This window comes from Ctenopharyngodon idella, chromosome 11 (assembly GCF_019924925.1).
Source record: "Ctenopharyngodon idella isolate HZGC_01 chromosome 11, HZGC01, whole genome shotgun sequence".
NCBI classification, from domain to species: domain Eukaryota; kingdom Metazoa; phylum Chordata; class Actinopteri; order Cypriniformes; family Xenocyprididae; genus Ctenopharyngodon; species Ctenopharyngodon idella.
The window spans coordinates 14,352,562-14,376,598 of record NC_067230.1 but is presented as its reverse complement, the minus strand read 5'-3'; the positions used below and the strand labels follow the sequence as shown (position 1 = coordinate 14,376,598).

At 39.0% G+C, this 24,037-nt stretch overlaps 1 protein-coding gene across 1 annotated transcript in view; it reads right to left on the bottom strand.

Moving 5' to 3' along the window:
• ptprga (protein tyrosine phosphatase receptor type Ga) overlaps positions 1-24,037 on the bottom strand; it is a 276,522-nt gene that overhangs the window by 202,240 nt on the left and 50,245 nt on the right. The window contains 1 exon segment of the mRNA XM_051912024.1: positions 5,792-5,884. Coding sequence (XP_051767984.1) covers positions 5,792-5,884 — 93 coding nt within the window.

The window sequence follows — 24,037 nt, the reverse complement described above, 5'->3', positions numbered from 1 at the left end:
CAAAGCATGGTACTCGCAAAAAATCAAGAATTAGATTTAAACAATAAGACTAAATGTGTTGAGCTATATAACAATTCGTTTTCTGTCTATAAATATATCAAAACAGTTGTTCCCTTGCCTATTAAAACATGTAAATATTAAAGCATCTTTGGTGTTTCCATGGTTTCTACAAAATAAAAACGGAAACCGAGGGTAACGCGGGTATGACGCAATTGGCAGGTGACTCCTCACACGTCCCGTGGCCTTGGTTAAAATTGCAGTTTTCTCACAATTTACAAATAGTTGCAAACATTTGGGATATTGTAAGTACTCAAGTGAACAAAATATATAACACTGGCCTAGAGGTTTTTACTGCAAAATTCTTACATATTGCACCTTTAAGATGAAATCTGCTGTTCAGTTGAAAACGAAATATCTATGCACTCAACGTACGCAAGCAAATCATGAGACGTGAAAGCATTTACCAATTGACAGCCTTTTTAACAAACAGAAGTGGCACAGCAAAGGCAAGACATCAAATTCCATCTTCATACAGCTTTCTATAGAACTTTGCAGTAGCTGCAAGCTGTTCATTCAAAGCTGAAATCTGGGGATGAAATTACCTTATGTGGGTTGTCATGAAAAGAAAGGAGCAGTACATTTTCCGTCCTTTAAATTAAAACCCATTAATGGAAGCGCTGCTGAGAACACAAAGGATTTAAAATTAATATCCATCGAATAGGCCAAGGTTAGCATACAGAGATTATAACACTACCGCAGCTGTGCCTTATAGAGGTGATAAGTGTCTGTCAAGAACGATCATATAGAAAATGTATTTTGGGGTGTGGCACATGGTCCCTGGAAGACGATACTGATCTTGTTTCAAGGTTTTTGATACTGTGCTTAGCCAGAGAGCAGCTTCTCTCAGTTCATTAATCATTCAAAGATGCTTGTTTGGTTTACAATCCAAATCTAGCACATTTTTGTGAGAGGCATTTCAATTTAGATGCTGTAAAGATAATAGTGCCTTACTGCCAACAAGCGATGCTTCAGTGTTTTAAATTACAAAGCATAATGTATCTCGAAACAGAACTTGCTTGGTTTTTGGACTGGATTTCAACATCGCTCACCGTCGCGCTATTTACGCATCAAATAAATTTGAATCTTGTGGATATGTTTAACAGCACATTATTGATGTTGAGATTATTACATATACGTTCCTGTCCTTGATTCTGATTGGTCAATAGTTGTGTTTTATTCACGATAAAACACCACTATGACCGCTTCACCCAACGGTTCTGTGTATCACTACACAACACCTTTAGCAACCACTCTTAGCAACGTAAACTGTTCTCAATTGATATTGTTCATTGAAGCTTACTGTATTATATAGAAGAGTGCTGTGAGAAAGAGATCGAGTGAGCAAGTTTATTACCTGCATTCAGATTTAGCATTTTTCTTCAGGTCAGTCCTATGTTTAAATGTTCAATCTGTTTAAATGTCCGATGTATTATCTTGTCCTTTTAACAGTTAAGGGGTTTTCCCGTGACTGACAGCGCTAGTCAAAGCATTTGTCAGTTGCGTCTTGTTCCGTGTTCATAACAATTCAGTCTTTTCAATGTAAAAGTCTTCTACTGACTGGCACACTCATAAAGACAGTCTTTGCCGCCATCTAATGGCGTGAAAATGTAACTTCTGTTGCTGTTCACGGTCAGGGTCTATTTTTTTTACGCCGGAAGGAAGGCTTTTAGTAGTGAAAGTTGCATTGTTACATATTTTTGGCTTTAATATTTGTATTGTGTGGGAACTGTTTTATAAAAGCAATAAGGTACTCGAGGCTAGTGCTGTATTGTGAATAAGTCACAGCCTGTTTGGCAATGTATAATCAATAAAACCTTTCTAAATTATATTATTTATAAGAAATATGGTGACTTTCACTACATTTTTGTTATAGATGCCAGAAAAACAATGAGAATCCTTTCCCAAAACCACATGCACAAAGAAACTCAATTGGACCGCAATAACATTGAAGAAAACATGCCGTGGAGTATTCTGTTAACACTAATTCCACATGTATGAAATATGTGAATAACTAATGATATTTAAGTGTAATCTGCCTGAGCTAAATTTGGCCCAGTGGGCCCTGTAGCCCAGAGAAGTCGTAAGACATGTTTGTTGGGGTTTTCTTTGATCAAGCATAATTTCCAGGGATCTTCAGGGAGCAATAAATAAACTGATAATGGAGCTTGATGCAAAAATGGTAAGGGCTTTGTAACTGGGCAAACCAAGAATGATGACTAACCCGAGGGTACAAGCGAGGCAGCTTTACAAGGCGCGAACAGAGTAAAGCCACTCGACAGGACGACGAGCCGCTCTCAGAGTGAGGATCATCTGCCGAGTTCATTAAATCTGCCTCCAGGACAAAGTCATCTGTGCTCGTCAACAACATTCTGCTCACAAGAAACGATAGGTGCTCAGCGACCAAAGGAATTCAGTGCAGTATAAGCATGAAAACATGGATGCACAACTACCAGAAAACATGTGTAGAGATATAAATACATACAAGTGCGTGTAAACATGCGCTTCACGATATCTTGCCATGCAATCACAGTTTTTAAGGCTTAACAGTCTAGGACCCTTGATGTGCGTAAGAAACCCACAGGCGGATTTGACTCAAGAACACATGCTGACTCTGAATCAATGTCTACAGTTGTATTGATTTGTGTTTATAAAAAAAAAAAACAAAAAAAACAAAAAACATTGCCATTAGCAAAACATGGATTTGTAAGATCGTCTGAACTAGGGATTTCAAAAATGGCAGTAGTAAATGTATACAGTATCAAGAATACAGACTCAATCCAGTTTTTAAATATATTTATCGATGTAAAGTTTTTTTTACAGATATTCTGAATTATTCATTTTAAAATATCATTACGTCACACCAAATCTAGCCTTACTTTGTCATAAAAAGATTTGAGATTTGAACTAGCCTTACTTTGTCATAAAAAGGTAAAATTATCAAATATGTTGAGAGACTTGAGTCCCCCCCCCAAAATGAATTTTAAGAAAGAAATTGAAAACATTCTCATCATAAAAGAGGGGTATTTAAATCGCTGTATGTGTGAAATTCTTTTTAATTAATTTTCTAATATAAATCAATCGATAGGAACAAAAAAATAAGTGGCATGTCATTGACTCGAATGCCATGTAGGAGGTTTTCGGTTCTTGTAGGGTAATAATTTTTAATTGTTGTCTATTTATGAATTATCTAGGTTCCTCATAATGTGGCATCATGTTCTCTTTTTTTCACCAGGTTACTGATTAAAACTTACTTGTTAATTAGCATGTACTAATTGTCTGTAGTTGTGACAGACTTGCTGTTTTACCATCAATGCCTGACTAAAAATAGCATGCTCTCTCCCCCTTCCTCTGTACAGGCTGATGGCAGAGATGTCTCACCACACAGCGGGCAAACTACACAGCAACTCAGGGTGAAGCCACAGATGCCCTAGTGACCCACCCCATCAAACCCCTGACCGAAGCGCACGAAGCATCTCCTGTCTCTGGACAGCAGGGGTTGATGGGAATTATGCAAAGCTTTTAACATAAGCTTGCAGTTCTGCACTGAGCAAAAAGGGAATATCTTGTACGACACACGTTAATGTTCTTCAAGAACTTCCATTGGAAGGACAAACACATCATGTACAGTAGGATTGTCACTAATGATTAGTTTGGTAATCGAGTAATCAATCGATTATTTTTAGTGGTAATCAGATTTTTTTCTCTGGTAATAAAAATAGAAAATGCATTATGTATTATAACAAATGCCTGCAGAGGGCGACAATGGCCTAGTGATTGTTGTTGTTACGCAGCAGATCAAATCCTTAATATTGGCCAAATGTTTACTCAGTCTTTAATATTTGGCCACTTCCTTACGATGTAAATGGGTCATTGACGAATAAGGTTTTTAAAAGTGTAAAAAAAAACATAATGGAGATATAATTAATTTTGAAGTTTTATTAAGTGTTAACAATGAGATTATGTGGTTTGTATAATCAATTAACACTGCTTTTGTCATTTTTTACAAAAATTTGTCACCACAAAAGTCATTCGGTTTAACCAAAATTTTTGTTTTACTGAATGACACTTTTGGTTATACCGAATGACGATATTTTCAAACAAGCAAGACAATCAAACATTTTATATTTAGTTCAAGTTTTTAAAATATTACAACATTTTCCATGTTTTATAGCAGTTGTACTGAATGACCTGATGTTTCGGGACATGCGTATGAGCAAGTGAAAACATGAATTTTTCAAATAGTTAAGAGAGAGTTAGTTACTTTGCTTCAAGACCATGTGGTCCTTTGCAGGCGTCTGAATGATGTCACATCCTGTCACATGATATTGACCACATGACTTGATCCAAAACGGTCCCTTTATATTGGTTACTTCGAAAGACATCAATGAAATTCATTTCATTTTTACGGACATTCTTTCTCATAACAAAGCAATGACTTCTGCACCATTTCCGGTATTTTGCCGTTTACTCGGCATGGGATTTTTTAAAAAATCGAGTACTCTAATTGAATCGAGGAATTGTGACAGCCCTAATGTACAGCAGTCACACCCAAAACTCCTTTAACAAAATTTTTCATACCAACAACAAAAAAAATAAATAAATAAAAAAGATAATTAATTACATTCATTACTAAAAAGCCTAGCTTGGTGTAGCTTTTCCAGTAACAAGATAATTTTCCTAAGAATTAGTGGTACAGTGCAAGATTCTCACTGTTTTTTTTTTAAAGAAAGTTCATCTTTTTAAACGGTTTCTTGTAGTGTTTCAAATATTTTTTTAGTAGCCACATGTAACCACACAAGTTTTCAAAAGAGTGGCTTGACTGTAGACTTTACATCACGAGTAGCTTACAGCTTAGCAAGCTACAGTATTAAATTTGCTTCCCTGACACTGGCACACAATGCCAACATAGACATCCAAATGTGTGTACTAATGTCAACCCGCAGGAAGTATTCAAAGTAAGACTGTGTAATTATCACTTGAAAATAGATGTATAAAAACACTAAAACATCAAGATCCTTTGACTGAAGGCGTCTTTGATGTGATAATATATGCATACGCACACACATAGAGGTTGTGACTTCTAACACTACAATCTCAGCAAGCTCTTTTCAGTAGAGAATTGAATAGAGTATATAAGCACACACATACCGCCTAATACAAAAAGCCTTTACTACCAACACTACCCTGGCACTGAATGCATTGACTATTCACAACAAATTGCTCCTCTGAAAGACACTTCAACACCTTAGCGGGACATTAAATGTTTGATGTTAGAGGAAAAAAAAAACAATAAAGACCACAAGATCACAAAAGTGCAGGTATCCAAGCGTTTGTTGTAGGCCACATCTGTGCAAGGGGCCACCCGTCACGCTGGCAAACAACAGAAACTCATGGCAAGGAAAAGGGGAAGCATTTAAATAAATAAAATAAATATCATTGGTTGCCGCAGGCTTGGTGGCACAGTTAAAGATTAATGCTATTCTTCTGCAAATATTGCTCAGAGGGACAACATGAGTCACTTTCTCAACAGCAAAGCATTCATGAAAGCAAAAGCCAGGGGAGACCCTAAGGCGAGGCCTCTGGGGTGAGGTGGACAGCTAAGATCAGCTGTCTATCAGAGGAAGTTTATGTGTTTGAGTGCTAGCAGAACACAATGACTGTCACAAAAGAGAAATCTGAATGTAACTCTTTCTGAAGTGTCCCTATGCATGTTTGAGTGTGGTTTGCTCACCTGAGTAGGCCCAGTAGGACTCTTCGGCCGCTCTGCGGTGCCTGTCACCGATTGGCCGGTCATGATGCTCAGTTTTCTCCCACTCAGCTATTGCTGAAACAGAAAAATAATGAGAAAGAGTTTTAGAGTATGTGGGTTTGAATCTGTTGGCTGATTATTAGAAGTCTTAAAGGGCACCTATTATGCCCATTTTTACAAGATTTAAGTCTCAGGTGTCTCCAGAATGTGTCTGTGAAGTTTCAGCTAAAAATACCTCACAGATCATTTATAAATCCATGTTGTAAATACCCATTTCTGACTACAGTCAAGAACAGGCTGTTTTCGTGCATGTGCCTTTAAATGCAAATGAGCTGCTGTGCCCCGCCCCCTCTCCACCATCACAGTTCCTGCCTCAATTGGATTCTCTGCCAAATACAAACAAGACATCTGCTTGGTTTTGATTATCATCTATATCGCGAACACTCTCACAGATAGCATAGTTCTTCTTTCATCATTAAAGTTAATTATTTCCACGCGTTTTAAAGATATATCATTTTAAACTTCTAATGGATTGTTTTATGAGCTCACATATCTGCTCAAGCAATTGAGTAAATATTGTGTAAAAAATGTTTTATTTTAGTGTATATCTGTATCCCAATAATAACTAAATTGTATTACCCTACACCCCACTCTATAGTTATCTGTATTGAAATCAGTCATTTAAAAATCCATATAAGAAGAATATAAGAGAGGGCCCTAGCGAGTAAACAAGCATATGCAAATCATGAGGGTCAAACTACAGTTTAAAACCTGAGGCACACAAACAAATCACAAGACTCAACCTCATACACTCACAAACACAGAAACACACCAGCCTGCGATCTCTGGCTAAACCAAGTCATTAAATCCTGTATAAACCAATCAGGCTCAAAAAAACTACTCCATTAAAGAGAAAAACAGCCCCCCACACAGCGGTATTTACAGCCTGTCTGCTCTGGGATCAGTTTCCCCTCCCTCATTAAACATGTATGAGGGGCTAAATAAATAAACAAGGCCTGATTGGCCGGTGAACGGAAGGCTAAAGCGCTAAGTACTGAGGCTAGGAGGCTGCGGACAAGGCGCTGGCAGCCGGAGAAGGTGAGAAGATCTAGCTGTGTCCCACCGGTAGGCTGAACTAATCTAGACTCAACCCAACAGGAGTTCTAGACCCCTTCGCCTACTTGCTCAGGGCTCTAAGGCTCATATTAGCTGTGAAATTACAACACCAGAGGATTGGGGAGCTTACTGGAATCCAAACCTCTCGGTCGTCAAGGATGCCAGAGATATGCCTGGGTTGAATGAGAATTTGTTCCGACTTGCAACAGGGGCTGGAGGGGTTAGGAAGGATGGCACACATCCCAGCACCCTGTGGCCTCTGTGTGAGTTTATCAGAGGCGATCTCAACCCCTCGGCTCCTGGCTGTGGGATGTCGGGGATGCACTGGAAGGTGAAGAGACGACGTGAGATCAGCCTCACAGCTGTCGTCCACGTCCAAACTCTCAAACTCACTATGGCAGGACTTGGGGGCTGACTGCCATTTTAAATCTAGACTGACCCAAAAAAAGTGACTAGAAGAGAAGGAAAAGAATAGCTGAAGAAAGCACTAAAAGGACTAAGAAAGGACTAAAACCACAGCAAGATGTCAGCGAGGAACCGGCCACGTTTTTCCGCAAGCCTGTCGATGTGCTGACCACACTACGGTAACAAGGACAGACTGCCTAAAAGCCATCACTCAAAACATAATGCAATTTACAAGGCCCCTCTCTCTCTCCAAGCATGCTGGGTAAGTATATTCTGATATGAACAATGGGTGACTTTTTGTTTCAATGACAAACTGCCTTCTGCTCCTCGCTGCTCTAATTCTTCAGGATAGCGGCTCGGGCATGGCAGTGAATGCCAATGAGAGGGTATGCTATGGCTTCTCTATGAATTACATTATTGATTGCCGATACTCTTTGAACAGAAAATGTAATTATGCAATGCGGCATGCCGGGCTTAGTCGCTATCCTCCCGATATGTCACTCATGCTCCTATTCTCATTCCCTCAATCATTCCCTCCCTCCCTTTGTCCCTGTCCATCCATCAATGAAGCTCTCCCCCTCTCTCCAGCACTCCAAAACTTACTTCCTGGGAGTAACTCTCTTGGAGAGACTCGGGATGCCCCTTTAGCTGCTCTGATGAGTCATACATCAGCAGCAGAGTCGACCTCTTCTAGAGACATGCCTTCTTTGTTTCTGTCTTTCAGAGATCTCTTCCAAGTGTGTCTAGCTCACCAGTTCTGGCTGTTTTCTGAGAGCTTTCCCGCCAGTTTCTTTTTCCCCCCGTTGGCTAGTACCATCTCTTATGTCACTCCACAAACACCTGTGACTACACATCGTTGTACCCCAGGCCCTCTTTCTCTACTCCAGATGTCTTCAACAATGGAGCATGAATGCTTTAAACAACCAAATAACTGGGCAACAGCACCTTGTCCAATTGTGGCTCAAGACTCAAACAAATAGAAGCACAGTGTTCTAACCCAACGCTATGGGAAAAGTTGTCAGGGCTCTGTGACACATAAGGGGCTGCCTGGAAACAGATAGCCTAGAGAGACATTCTAGCAAAGCAAAATGGAGGGTTTAAAAAATGGAAGGAAAAATATAATTCAAGTTGGACAAACATAACCTAACCCAAAGTTCTTGATCTGCGCAAACGAAGTCTCTTCCACCAAGCTACTAAGTAACCAAAGAAGCTGTAATGTGTTTCAAATGCTTTTCCCTTAACAGGCCTGGCTTACCATCGGGCTGACTGGTTACTGCTCTTTTCGTTGGTCTGTACTGACTGGCTCATGATCGTGACATGGTTACATTTTCTTTTTCCATTGTGGTGCTGCAAAATCAGAAATAGAATGTACATGACCAGTCCTGAGTCACAACAACAGTTTCAACAGCACGGTTCTCCTGTACAGAGTATGATTAGCTAAACGGGCTGAGAAATACATCAAAGAGTGGTTTGTAATCACACTACACTGAAACTTATTCTAAAGGAAATTCTACTGGTACTGTTATTCACTTCGCTCAGAATCATTCAACCAGATGGTTAAAAAAAACACTTTAAGTGACACTAAATAGATGACTATTTAACTCTTAGCACTCCTTTAAATGAAGCTACCTGAATTGTGACATACCATAGACTTAGTTCAGCCTAAACCCTAAAGCTTAAAGAATTCACTGGCATTCTGACGTAGAACATGGAAGTGCTGCACTGTGTTTACTACGTCAACAGCGTAGGAGACTGACAGGGAAGAGAAGAAATTGTTGAATAAAGTTGTTATTTTTGTTTGGTTTTTACGCACAAAAAGTATTCTCGCCGCTTCTTAACAAGGTTGAACCACTGTAGTCACATGGACAATTTTATCAATGTCTTTGCTACCTTTCTGGACCTTGAATAGTGCAATAACGTTGCTGCCTATGTGTGGTTCAGAACCCTCTCGGATTTCATTAAAAATATCTTAATTTGTGTTCCGAAGACGAGCGAAGGTCTTAAGGGTTTGGAACGACATGAGGGTGAGTACTTAATGGCAGAAATTTCATTTTTGTGTGAACTAACCCTTTTAAATCCCCTTTATCCATTTATTTTGCAATTATTCTGCTTATTGTACATATAAAATACAAGAATATATTTATAATTGTGACCACAGAGTCTGTTTACAATGTCCCCTGAGAAACTCTCTGCACATCCCTCTACACATTGGATTGATTTTAATAACTTTAATATACTTGAGGTGTGCACCAAGCACTAAGAAAATACAAGTATCGTATTAAGACTCGATAACGGCAGACACTCAGTATTCAATGAATCGGATCGGGGGAACAAAAAACCTGATCAGGACATTCCTTTTTTGATTTTTTTTTCTTTTTTTAGGAGTATACTGGTACGTGTTCGTCCTGAACCATCACGGTACAGACATTACGTTATATATATAGTGCAGTTTCTCCTCCTCCTTTCTAATATTATGTCATGCAATTTAGTCTGATTGTTTCGCCTGTTAACCTGCAAACATAGTGGTAACACTGTAGCTTAATGCTGTGCACCATATAGTTCAGTGCATTTGCCCTATCGCTGAAAGTTTTTTTTTTTTTTTTTTTTTTTTACAATGCTTATGAAGTATTCTCATTCTCATTTTCTAAGAACATTTTCCAGCAATTTCATCCTGAGAAGTATGGCTTTGAAACACACACATGCAGAGATGAAGGCACTTACAAAAAAAGGAAAATGTCTAATGAAGTGCACACACTGACAAGTATGACAGAGCTAAGTCTTACAATTTTGACTGCTTCATTTCTGTGGTATATGGGGCAAGCTAAAAACAATAATGAGTTTGACACCCTCTGCCTATGTGTGGGGTACTGATGCAGAGAAAAGGCCATCTCTTGCCCTTCTTTAAAAGCAGGAGGGAAGAACAGAGGAAAGAGAAAGTTACTAAGATTATCAAGAGATACCAAGAACAACCAATCACCACTGGAACAACTCACAGACAGATTACCACGTATTTTGACACACACACACACACACACACACATGTACACACTGAATCCCCTATCCTCTAGACCCTGTCGAAATCAATCAGCATCAATTCAGCCCAATATGCACAAAAAGCCTCTGTACACACAGATGGACACACATGATCAAGAGAATACATGAGACTGGGCAAACATCAAACACACACACACCAAAAGAATGTCATATTGTTCAAAAACAAGCAACATCGGCTTAAAGCACAATCTTTCAAAATCTAGAATCAACTGCAAGTCGATGCCAGTATACGCTTGCCTTCTGTGATCAAATCTACGGCGCCAGGGGTTCCATCTAGCCCGGCTCTTCTAAATGAATTCTGACGTAATTGATTTACATCCCTCTATTAGAGCTGCAGAGTTTTATGAGGAAGATATTGGGAGTTGACGTTTTTGTCAGGCTGTCTCCACAGAAACAATGATAGAATGAGGAGAGTTATGAGGGCTTCATTTTCAGACACGGATTCCGGAAGTCTCAACGAGATAAGTCTCGGAGGAGCCATGCGATGTCGTCTAACTGCCACTCAGAGATTGCTTTTGCGGAGGATGGGCCAATCATCGCTTAATGAAAGTATGTGTCAAAAAAGTTTATTTTGAATGAAACCAAAGGAGGTCTCCATGCTAACTACAATTGGTGCTCAACAAAGAGTTGTACAGATGATTAAATATATTGAGAAATTTGTAGAATGAAATGAAAGAAATGGTTACCATGGACATGTAATTTGTAATTCATTTAGACAAGACAGAGGCTAGTGTGTTAGCAAACTGAACAATCACAGTCACACACACACAAATCCTTGGCAAACTATGGAACACAGGCTCCTGCCAAAAACTTCTTCTGACCCTGAAATACTCTTTGTATTTTCAGAGATTCACAAAATCATACAGCCGTACTCTGCCTGACTGGTTATATACAAGAAAAGAAAAGAATCAGACATTTATTGAAAAGGTAAGTTTACACTTACAAGGAGTTTGACTCTGAGAATTACTCCCAAGATAAACATACAATAGAGAAAATGAGAGAGGAAAATATATTGCAGATAAGAAGATCCTGACCATGGAAGTGTAGAGGATAGAGCAAAACAAAACACCAGTCACGAATTAGAAGTCTAAAATGAGAATTTTTGAAGAGAAATATCAGAGGATTTTGAAATAAGAGGAGCTTGAGCCCTATTTGTTTGAACCGTGAGAGGCGTCTACTCTCACCTTAGCTTACACTACTCCTACATCCTACGTCATACGTCGGGTCAGAGGTCACTCTTCTGCCGGAACTCGACTTGCGTACAGCCGTTGCCGGAAGCCAATATAGTTTATAAAGTTTTAAAAATGGAATATACATTTTTCTTACAAAAATCCATCGCTTCGCTTCAGAATCCCACCTGGAGTCGTATGGATTACATTTATGATGAATGGATCAGCTTTTGATAGTCATATAAACCTAGGATGGTGAGTAAATTATGGGATAAATTTCATTTTTGGGCGAACTAACCCTTTAAGTGTTGGTTCAGTGGCCAAAAACTTTCTGGCCCAACTGTGTATAAAATTAACAATATATAATCTAGAAAAAAATATAGAATTGTAGTATGTAGTAGGTATTCAGTGTGCAAGGTTCAAGATGAAAACAGTAGTGCTGTCAGTGTCCACTATTCAATTGTAACTGACATTCAGTTATTAATGTTAGTATTAATGGTGACTTCAGCCTGAGGGTAAAATCTGTTCTCATGCTTAATTCTTTCAGTTAGATAATTTTGAATTTTAAGATTGCACAGACTTAATTGAAATGCACATCAGGCATTCACATTCATGCACTTAACCTTGATTTTGCTTTTGTCTTTTTGGACAGGAGGGGTCAGAATGTGTATGTGTGTCCTAATGGACTCATTAAAATTCTCCTCCGGTCTCTCCTGAAGGGCATTCACCCTGTGGGCACATCCAGGACATATATACCAACGTCCAATGCAAAGATGCACATGCTTTTACACACTTGGAGCAACATCTGTCGCCTAAATCTGTCCAGAAATGTGAGAGAGCAGCAAATACAGCGAGAACACACTAGGAGAGATGGAAGAAACAGAGATTTAGGGCGAGTTGTGAGCATCAGAAAAACAAAACTGCTTCAACCCCTTTACCCATAACACCATGCTGCACTTCTCAGGCCAAGCAGGATAAGCCTGCACTGAAGTACCTGTACTGTGCCTTTGCCATGGTTTTTATATTATAAATCTTGACACTGGTGCATGGCTCAGTGTTCAAAAAACCATGGTACCTGTAGAACTATCAGATCTGACTCAAAATCTCAGTATAGACTTAATATCTCAGTCAATATTGATACTCTTGTGACTTAATCCAAATATTTGGCTTTATTTTGATGCAAATTACAACTATGAAAAATCGATAATGTACAACCTCTGGCACAGAGAAATCAAACTCCTTTTAGCAAAATTAATTTAAAAGCAGACAATGTACATTTTGTGTGGAATTAATGGAATATTTGAGACAGGATCAGCTCTCTTTAAAGTAATTTACTTTACTTTCAGTATAGTACCAGCTGACTGCAGGAATTTCTATTATCCCTTTTATCCAAATTGTACCACTCTCAAAGCACCTCACGTTTTCACCGGCTTGAGAGCCGAACAATGAGGTAACTGACTGTGTCATTAAAAAACTTGCCATGTTGTCACACATTTCAGAATGGTCTAGACCAGTGGTTTTCAACTTGGGGGCACTAATTTGACTTAAAAAAAAAAAAAAAAAAAAAAAAAAAAAAATTATAACTTGTTTAATGTGGATATTTTTCTTACACAAACGCATCGCTTCGCTTCAGAAGGCCTTTATTAAACCCCGGCCCCGTTCACTGCCATTATAAAGCTTGGACGCGTCAGGATATTTATGAATATAACTCCGATTGTGTTCATCAGAAAGAAGAAAAGTCATATACACCTAGGATGGGGAGTACACTTTGAGGGGAAGTAAATCTTGGGGTAATTTTCATTTTAAAGTGAACTAATCCTTTAATTTCAATTGTTTTTCTTACGTAATCTATGGACAGATGGTGTGGGGAGGGAGGATGGGAAGGGGTTGAAGTTAAAAATGGTGAGAACCACCATTTTAGACAGCTTTATTCATTGTGGTAGAATTTCATGTTGTTACTTCAATCTAGCAAGATTTAGGCCCAATCCCATTTCTACCCCTTCCCTTTCCCCCTTCGTTTTGTGTGTTCACGTGAAGGGGTAGGAGTGTCCCGATTCTCTTTTGGCTGGAGTGGTAGTGGTAAAGGGAAGGGTCTTGTACATTCTGTATCATTCCGCATCGTCTTGGGAAACTCAAAGGCTCATACGTTTTCACCATCACCATGTCAGTTGAAAAGAGTGCTATGTGAATTTATCTTTATTAAGACAGATGGAGAATAGAAAGGAGAGCAAGAAAGTGAAATGAAGAACAGGTCCTTTTATTTCTCTTCAAGAGAAGCTTGAAGGTCAAGGCACATGAGAAGAAATATCCGTAACAGATGCCACATAGCAAGGCCAACAGCCGACAGCGGACAGCTGCTTCAGCCTGCCGTGGTTCAACTCCCACAGCTGTGAAGAGAGGTGACATGTTTGCATCGAGTGTGCAAAACTCTCCTGTGTCTTGTACACATTTCAATATCAATGCCTGTAGACTCGTCAAGCACTGGTAAGGGAGTTTGCGTCCCGTCCATGCTGTGATTAAAAACATGCCACACTGTGAATCTAACAGGACAAAGGCTTTGAGGTCTCGAGACAACAGCCTTTGTAGCATTTGTTATGTCTACATCAGGGTCCTGTGGCTAAGCAGCTATCTTAATGACTTCAAGGACAAGACAGGAGGTCTCTTGTTTATGGAGCACTGAGTCCAAAAGAGCGAGAGAGAAGAAGGAGACTGAGAGAAATGGACTGTTATTAAATCGGAAGGCGCCTAAGCAGCTGACAAGCAGTGTGTGACTGTGTGTGTGTGTGTGTGTCAAACAGGGAATGAGAGAATGAGAAAGAGGAAGAGACATTGAGAGGGAGAAAGAAAAATGGTGCTGGCAGCGCCAGGCGACACTGTTAGACATAATAACATAATTTGAAGTAATGATGGTTGCCCTTTAAGATAGTCTACGGGGAGAGAAAGAGGGATGAACTAGACTGTCTTTGGTCTCCAAAAGAAGCATCCAGCTACATTGAACATTACAAAAGCCATTTATGACAAAAGCGAACGGAGTACTGTCACTTCTTGACCAATTAGTTTAAAAACATAACATGAATGATTGGCCAACACATTGGAAGCATGCAGTCCCACTGTACAATGATTACTGGGGCATTAAAAGTAAGCATATAATACCTGGAGAAAGTCAGCTGTCAGATTATCTCAAATGGAGCTTGACCCTCTCAGAAAGCATGCAACATTTTTGGCAAATCGGAGTCAGGATCGAACTGATACAATAAGGAACAAGCTGCTCGCTGAAAAACAAACAAAAACAAACTTGCCTCTAGCTAAATTTTTGCAAAACTTCAAAAACGTGCCTAAACATACAACTCACTTTTTCACAAGTTTCCAGGTAAAATGACCACTAGTGGCAGTAAAACACTAACATCTTTTATTCCTTTTTACACAAATTATGATTACAGGGGCAGATTATTGATTAATAAAGACTTATTTGTGCACGGTTCCTTCAAAACGATAACTTCAAAACACTTTTACAAGAGTGCATGATTTATAAACGAATACATTTTTGCAGTTGGATCAAATAATCAGCTCCATATGTATGGCTTTTCTGATGTAGTAAACTTGCTCAATAGCTCTCCTGGTACAGCACTGCATTTGCTTAACCAGAAGAAAACTTCCGAAACTAAAGGGGCTTTCGCACCAGAGGAACCTTTTCATATTGGCGGAAGTACCCGGATTTTGCCGTGTTCGCACTGCAGGAACTAGGAATGATTTTAGTTCTAGGAACTCCTTTTGGGGGAACTAAATTAGCTCCTACTTCAGAGTAGTGTCTAACCCAGCACTGTAGGAACTATCAGTGACGGAAGTGTACACTGATTGGCTGAACGCACACGAATCAACAGCACCCGCCATTTTTAAAAACCTGTGTACAAACACAGTTTTATAGCCTATATATTTACTCCACAAATTAACTCTACGAACACATGAAAACAACGATAGATGGGCCTCTCAAATAAAGGAGAAAATCCAATGCAACTTTGAGGGGACTGAGCGAAACATGATAATGTATTTCTGCTAAGCTAGTGACACTGGACATCAACCACACGGCAAATGCTAATACTTTTTCAAATACTGCCTTTTTTCTTTGTATAACAGTTCTATCTAATAACATATTAGACAGGCTGTTACACAAATGAAGATGGAGAATGTGAGCGCTGTGTGCTCAGACTCTGGCATTCTCAGCACCGTCAAAATAAAAGTCACAACAACAAGCGCTACTTACGTCACTTCATAGGTCCTACTGGTGGTGCGAATGCAACCAGGAAAACGGCCCTAGGGGAACTATTAGTTCTCGGGGAACCACCCTGGTGGCTAGTTCCTAGAACTAACTGGTGCAAAAGACTCTTAAGTGTGTGCTATAAACACAATTCATATCAGAGTCCTCCAAAAAAAATAATTGACAAAACTATTAGAAATGATGACATCATTAGAACACATTAATTCCTAAAACTTTTCAAGAGCTGAGATTCTTTTAGAAGATGTTAGAACGCATCTCATTTTTTTTCGACTAGTCAGGTCTTCATCATACACAATCCTGATTAAGACCTGACTGGTCGAAACATTGCTGTTTTTTTGTAAATAAATTTTCTGGAGCTGAAATTTCAGTGTGTTTATTGTCATTTTGTTGTCCTGTACCAGAGTACAGTTCAGGTTTTGGATGCAGACACCTATTTGTATTTTTTAGGGTATATTTCTTGCCTTATTCCCTTAAGCGGCTGTCTTTGTTGTCATAGCTAATCCAATTTAAGACCCTCACAAATGCATCCATTTAAAAACATAGTTCAAACACACATGCTAAATCCCATTGTCTGCTATAAATAGAAGAACATATGCAAAATAAATGTCCAAAATCTATTTAATTGATACATGGGGGTCATTATAAGCATGTGTGTGTGAATCACAAGTTGTATACAAGCAGGGAAAGAGGTGCTTAATCATTTTTGCACCTGTTTGTGATTAGCAAACCCTCGCACTCATGGCAGGGTGTTAAGAATGCTAAAGATGCCAGCGGAGTGAACGGCAAGAGCCTCGATTAGACAGCAGTCAGTCACCGTGAGGACAGAGAATGAGAAAACTGCTTCCCGTGGCTGTGACTGGGAGGAGACGCTGGCGCCGCTCCAGTGGAAGTGTGTTTGTGTGCGAAGTGTGTGGAAAAGGGGGCGCCTCGGGGCAGGACGTTCGGGCATGGAACTCGGGCCCACAGGAAACAAGAGAGAGAAAGACAAGACCTCGAAATAGCAGTCTACTTCCCCTCACTTCTATTTGCATACAAAAGCTAGAACTGGCCATGGAGTTCAGTCCCTCGAGGTTCCTACCGAATGCCAGGAACACTCTCGGTACCTCTCTCTCTCTATCTTTCTCTCATAGTTTGCCCAGAACTCCTTGGAGTCTATCAGGCACTGCATTATGCTTTCTGCTGGCTTCATTAGTCCTGCATGCTGCACCGGAGAATTTCATTACATACACACGCAGCCAAAGTTCACAAAAAACAACAGTCCCTGGGCTACATGACTTTCCTTTGTGATCTGATTACCCAGAGAGAGTGAGAAAGATAGTGTTTGTGAATATAAGAATTGATGTAGGCAATAAAAAAAAAAAAAACACACGGAATAGATCCACACCCAATGAGAACTGCGTTGAACGCATACCGCGAACAACGCTTTCACAGAAGGGCTGGATCCCAACCAGGCCGCCATGTGTTCTGTGAAACTGCGAATGTTCTTTGCCCTCTGCAATATGCTTCACAGATCTTCCGTATGAATAAATCACGACGGTAGATACCGCACTTCCTGCGTCAAATTCTCATCATGTCATTTATCTCATTTGGGATCTTTCTCTATGTCTCATTTACATTTTTTAAAACAATTAGTCATCACCAACCTGTTTGGTTTGACAAAGATGAGTGTAATTCTGCTATAGACATGTCTCCGCTGACAGAGGTGCGATGATCTTGGGTGCAATAAATGTGTGAATGTTTCATATTCGAGTTTTAAGCACAAATCATTGTGTTAATGTCAAAAAAACATTGACAAACACACGTTTTACAGTTCCTGTTTTCTGCGTAGGTGACTACATGTGTTTCATAACCTCATCTGGAAAAAGAAAAGGCAATGTGTTTAGCCTCAGCTTGTTGCGATGACACCACACACGCCGCCGCTATTCCGGCTAATGATTTTGAATCGATACGGAGACCCGTGGTGCTCCTTCATGCAAAAGAGGTCAACTCGCAGGTCACAGCTAATCTATTACTGCTCAAACACCAATACGGCCTTGGACACAGAAAATGTCATCTCAACCAAACGAGGCAAATAAGCTGTACCTATTCTAAAAATGACTGATTTTGCAATAAACTCATCCTATCTTTCTACAAGTCACTGAAACAAGATGTTGGGCAAACACACTGGAGACTCAATTTAAGAGCGCAGACAAGATTAAGGCGGCTACACATATGAAATTATTGTTTGTAGTGTTGAAAACAAGAGCGAAGGCTGTGAATGGGGCGGCTAGACGACGTCAAGATTTCCACAGTGTAATCTCACCATGGTTGGATGCGGCAAAGTGCTGGACATGAAATTTGTGAACGTGGAAATTCGATTAACACCCACATGAGGTGATGAGGCCCCTATTCTATAAACACACACACACACAGAGCCACACACAGCTCAGCGCTGGCCCAATGCAAACTACGAGCTCTTCCCCCCTGCCAGTGGCTAATGACAGACCCACTGCTTCATGGCAGGAAAACCATCTGGTGGCTGCAAAGCTTTTAAACCAAACAAAACACTGCCAACCAGAACAAACTGTGTGATCGACCATGACTACACACACATTCACGATTGTACGCATCATTCATGTCATCTGATTGTCATGGATGTGGTGTGTGCTCATAAAACTTTGCTTCAGGCTGCTTTGCGAACTTTTTATAATTTTACGTGTACGTGTGTGTGTGCGGACACACATTCAATATGATAAATACAGTGAATGCGGCGTGAGGCACAGAGGGCCTGCGGATTGCAGCCTCAGTAGATTACGCACCTACATTCATCACACACTCTTTCTGAATCATGCTTATTTAGCTGTGTGGAACTGCTTCATAATCACTCAATGTGGCACTTCCAAATATAACATTCACTACACTTTAACTCTGTGCTGAAATCATGGAGACACAGGAAAGAGGTGGAGACAGCTTCCTGCGTGTCCTATTATGATAAATGTAAATACAAGACAAAAGACATTAACTGTATGATATAGACACAGTCTTATGCTCACCAAAGCTGCATTTGTTTGATTAAAAAAAATATATATATATTTTCAATTTTAATATATTTGAAAATGCAATTTATTCCAGTGATGGGCCATTACTCTAGTATTCAGTGTCACATGATCCTACAGAAATCATTGTAACATGCTGATTTGGTTCTCAAGAAACATTTCTTTTTTTATTATTATTAATGTTAAAACTGTTGTGCTTAATATTTTTTTGTGAAAACTGATACATTTTTTCAGGATTCCTTAATGAATAGAAAGTTTGAAAGAACAGCATTAATTTTAAACAGAAATCAACATTATAAATGACTTTACTGTCACTTTTGATCAATTTTGAAGTATTAATGTCTTTCAAAAAAAATTTCAAATGACCCCAAACTTTGGAACAGTTGTGTAATTTGTTTTAAAATATTCAAAGTCAACAAAGCAACAGTATTCACTAATTTTACTATAAGTTTCACTTACATAAGTTACAGTACAGTATATTCAACAAGAAAAAAACGGGGGGAAAATTGGCCTGGACATAAGCATCTTGATGTATTCCAATGTTACGGCTTCTTTTCAAAATATTGTTATTGCCTTAACTATTATTACATTAACATTAACTAGCATGAAATTAATTTCAGCTATACCTACTAGCATAAAATAATGGCTCAATTTCTATTTGGCTAACCTAGGCAGTGTGGGGGGAAAAATGATGAAAAAATGATGCAAACAACGTGAACAGATTAATTGTATACAAAAATAAACCCCATATGGAGACAGTTATGATTTCATGTTGGCATTACATTTAAACTGAATTAAAAACACACTTTGTTCCCTAAAGAACAAAAAAAGCTTTTATCCAACCACATCTGTTTCACAAAGTTTGAGCTTCACACTATCATCCACCCTGTGGATTATGATTGCGAAGAAAATGAGGCCAATTAGTGAGTCAGATTTCCAGGTTTTCATCAAAATGGTCTTTAGCAGTACCTGCAGTTTCTCAGTCTGCAAGTAAAATTCATATTGGCTTAAAGGAGTAAAGCTAAGAAGGGACATAAAATCCTCCCACTTTATTCAAAAGGTAATCTATCAGAAATGGAGAACAACATGCAGATCTCAAAATCCGATGAAGCAAACGCGTATAGGGCAGATTTTAAATTTGGATTTTGCGCAGGGATGAACAAACACACATCTCGCATGTAGTGCAGCTTAGCGTAGCATAGCGCAGCGCTAAATGCCATGACCTGGCTGCAACGCTGGCTTTGCACAGGCAAAAATAAATTCCCTCAATTAGACGTTTGTAAGTAAAATGCCTGGTGTTAGCGACTCAAAGCAATTTCCGATAAGACGCCGGTGTGCTGAAGTGAATCCAACTAATAAATGAGGAGAACTGGTGAAACGTATTTTCAGCTGATAAAACATACCTATGAAATGTATTTCTCATTGGACTACCAAATCTAATTATACACCTATGAAATGGGGGTGGAGGCGGTAAAGCTCGGAAAGCATCAGTGGTAAAGCTCTCAATTCGGCATCCCATTAAAAATACACTTAAACCACTTTGGAAGGAAGGAGAAAGAGGAGGTGAAAGCAATCCCTGTTCTTAGCTCGCTCACTCTCGGCTAATGAGTGTGTTTTCTTATGTGGCATTTCATATTCTTCTGTGCATATGGAATAACAGTGGCATTTGGAGTGACAAATTTGAGCTGATTAAAGAGTATAAACATTGCAGAGCTGTAAAGAGGGTGGTGTGTGTTTGAATGATTTTGTGTGTGTGTGTGTGTGTGCAGTGAGGGAGGGAGAGGGACTGATTTTTTCCCCTCATGCTCTGCTCTGTAAAATTCAATTTGAAATTGTGAGATGACAGCAGATCTCATGGCAACATGCAAAAACTGTGCTTCCCAGAAACATCAAAGACAGGAAGTGATGTATTAAAGAGACACACAGAGAACTGGGCGGATGACAGGATGGAACTGATGCTATGTGTGTACAAAAGTACTGTGGTCTGTGGTACAGTTATGATATCAGAATAGCATTGTTCTTTGAGATATTGCATGGTACTGATTACACTGAGATATAGCATGGGACATATTCATACAGTGAGCCAAAAAAAGATTTAGAGACTAAAGTCACACTTTAAAATACATTCATGTCTTTACAAAAGTGGCAAAACATTTGACAAAAGATACTGCAGTGTTTCATATTCATACATTCATACATTCATAACTAGACTGTGGCGGCTAGCCTAAAATCTTATCCATTTTTTCTGGTTATCAATGTTAGTGAAACATGTTCATTTGCAGATGCTATTCGATTCTATATTTTGTCATCTAGTGTATCTTTTATGGCATTATTAATTCTGATCTAATTGTTCAAAAGTGTCTAAATCTTTTTTTGACCTGTGTACGTCAAACTATGCTATACTTTATTGTTGGTGCAGGATACTTGCACTTGCAAATTTGCTTATATATGATTTTATTTTGCTTACCACTAAGATACATAAACTTATCAACTTATTCTGTTGATTCAGCTTTTCATTTCAAGCCTACATTTTCAGTCTATTCATTTATATTCATTCTTTCATTTTAAGTGGCCCAGCAACGCCCTAAAAATCTTTTGATTTATGTGGGTCCTCCATTTTAGCTCCACTAAATGACAGGGAGAAGTAGAGACATCTCATTTCAATTCAAATAGACTGACGCACAACCATATTTCATTCAAGCTGTACACACATCCTTGAGAAAGCTATTAGACAGCGGCAAAAGGAGAGGAATGATGAATTTACTGCCCTGATGGAGGGTAGTGTGCCCTGTATTCTCTTTCCATCACCGATGACCAAACAGAGTAAAAAGGCCTAATGGACCTTTCCAATAAACCAGCATTCAGATACCCAGTGTGCACTGACTCTATTTATGGACAGCAGAGTTATTACTTTATAATGGGCTTGGTGCAATCTGAAAGTTAAATTCAAGCTGGAATCGATTGTAAGAAGTTGAATTGGCATTGTGTAAATGATATACTTTACCATGGTGCTTTCATTCAACAGCATCAGAGCAGCAAAAACATTTCAGAGAAATCAATAGAAGGCTAGTCATCACAGATTAAGCTCAGTATAGTTTAATTTCTCCCTGTGGAACGAGAAAAGGCAGCTTACATGTTCCAGTGACCAAGGCGCAACCTCATAAACAAAGTATGGATTGCAATTCACAGCTGCGGTCTAATATAAAACAATAAATATCTATTAGAAAGAAAACATCAGATTGAGAAAACCACTAATCTTTACAGAAAACAAGCCATGTGGTTCATTAAAGTCATCTTGGGTGAGTTGTTTCTCCATTCAAATTAATAGTAAGTTCCATCTATAGGGAAAACCTTTTAATTTATTTAATTTCCATGAAAGTACTGTATATTAAGTACTGTATTTTTACAATGCTAGCTTCTTTCTAAGGTGTTCCGGATGGTTTCTGTGTGGTTTCTTGATAGCACAATTACAAAATCCCACCTAAGTGTCTATGGCTATGTTCACGCTGCGGACAAAAGTAGCTAAAATCCGATTTTTTTATTTTTTTATTTATTTTATAAGATTGTGAACAGCACAAACCACATGGAAACTGATCTTTTAGATTCTGATCTGGACCAATATGTTGGACCAATATCTTCCATATGTGGTACTAAATCAGAAACTGGTCTGATGTTTTGCAATGCGACTTCAGCCTGAACTGTCATATCGGAATTTGTGCAACTTTTACATTACTCTAGATCGATATTCGTCATGATTCTGCGCTGATGGAAATCAAAGATTTTACATACCAGTCATTCTTTGAATATGGAAGATGGCAGCGAAGTTAGTCAGTGGGGGGACGGTGAGCTGTTATACTCATAAGAATTACGGTGACAGTGGTATACAAGCAAAACTTGAGGAAAAACTGTACGAGAAAAACGTTGCTCTCTTTCTCCTCATCCTTGCATCCTTCTTATCACCTGCGCACAAATTTGCTGGCTTCTCCGGCACATAACCTTATAAACGAACACGTATATGCTAACTTTATTAAACTCTGTGTTTATTTCCGTATGACAACGTGCTGCACGCCGTCTTTGTTATTGTTCTTCTGCGCATGCTGGTTAGTTCACAACTGCAACCAGTTCACAACTGAATATGAATCTAATTGTGTCGCAAAGTAATAGTACTAGTAGCAATAGTAATAGAAATCATAATAGAAAGAAACATTATTTGATCATTCATGTCAAAGTTTACTGCAAAACCAAACAGTGAAATTAATTAAATGAAATGAGCTTGTTTCACTCTAATAATAATGAAAGTTCATTGTAGTTAATAGAAAAAAGTTGCGTAAACTCAAAATTTGACTGTATTAAGCTGAACTTAATGTGATTGAGTTGCAGCAGATTTCTAATTCCCAGCATGCTTTGCACCAGACTGTATAAGGAAAATAAATGTTGAAATTAATGCTGCAGTCTGTAAGTTCTGCCTCTGTTTGAAACCTGCAATTGCAGTTATTTGCGGAATTATCATCTTTATATGGGTTGTGCATCGGTACGGCTCCTCAGCGCGGATGAATCCAATGCTTTGAGAATAATGTGTGGCTGTCAGTCACCGCACCATTGGATACAGTACAGGTACTTCAGAATCACAGATTGTAGTCTTGGAAGTGTGACCAAAATAAGAATTTTCACCGGAAAATGTCATCTGAACAAATAACAAATCTGCCACTTTTTTCTGACCAACTGAGAAAAAAAGCATTACAATAAATTGCGCTACCAACTGTAATTCTAACGATCACTTAGCTCGGATCACATCAAACCATGCAAATTATTATTATTGTTACACTTTGTTCTCAAATTGCTAATGTTAACAGCCTTGAATGACTACGTGTATTTAGTGTGCATTAGCGTTACCTGTAGATTTCAATTTCTGTACAGTCTAATCTCCAATTGTCCATTTGTCATACCATACAATCCACCATCAAAAAGTTTGTTTATTCCAGCTGCTGTAAGAAAAGGCTATAAATGATCCGCCGTCTGCAGCATCCTCACATGCGATATAGCCTACTAGCTGGGACTCGTTCTTTATGTGAACAAACGTGACGTAATGACGCAAAGACGAATGGCGGCATGCTCGAATTTCCCGCGGAAACCTACCAGTACCAGTCAAATTAGATACTGTATGTTGTTTGAT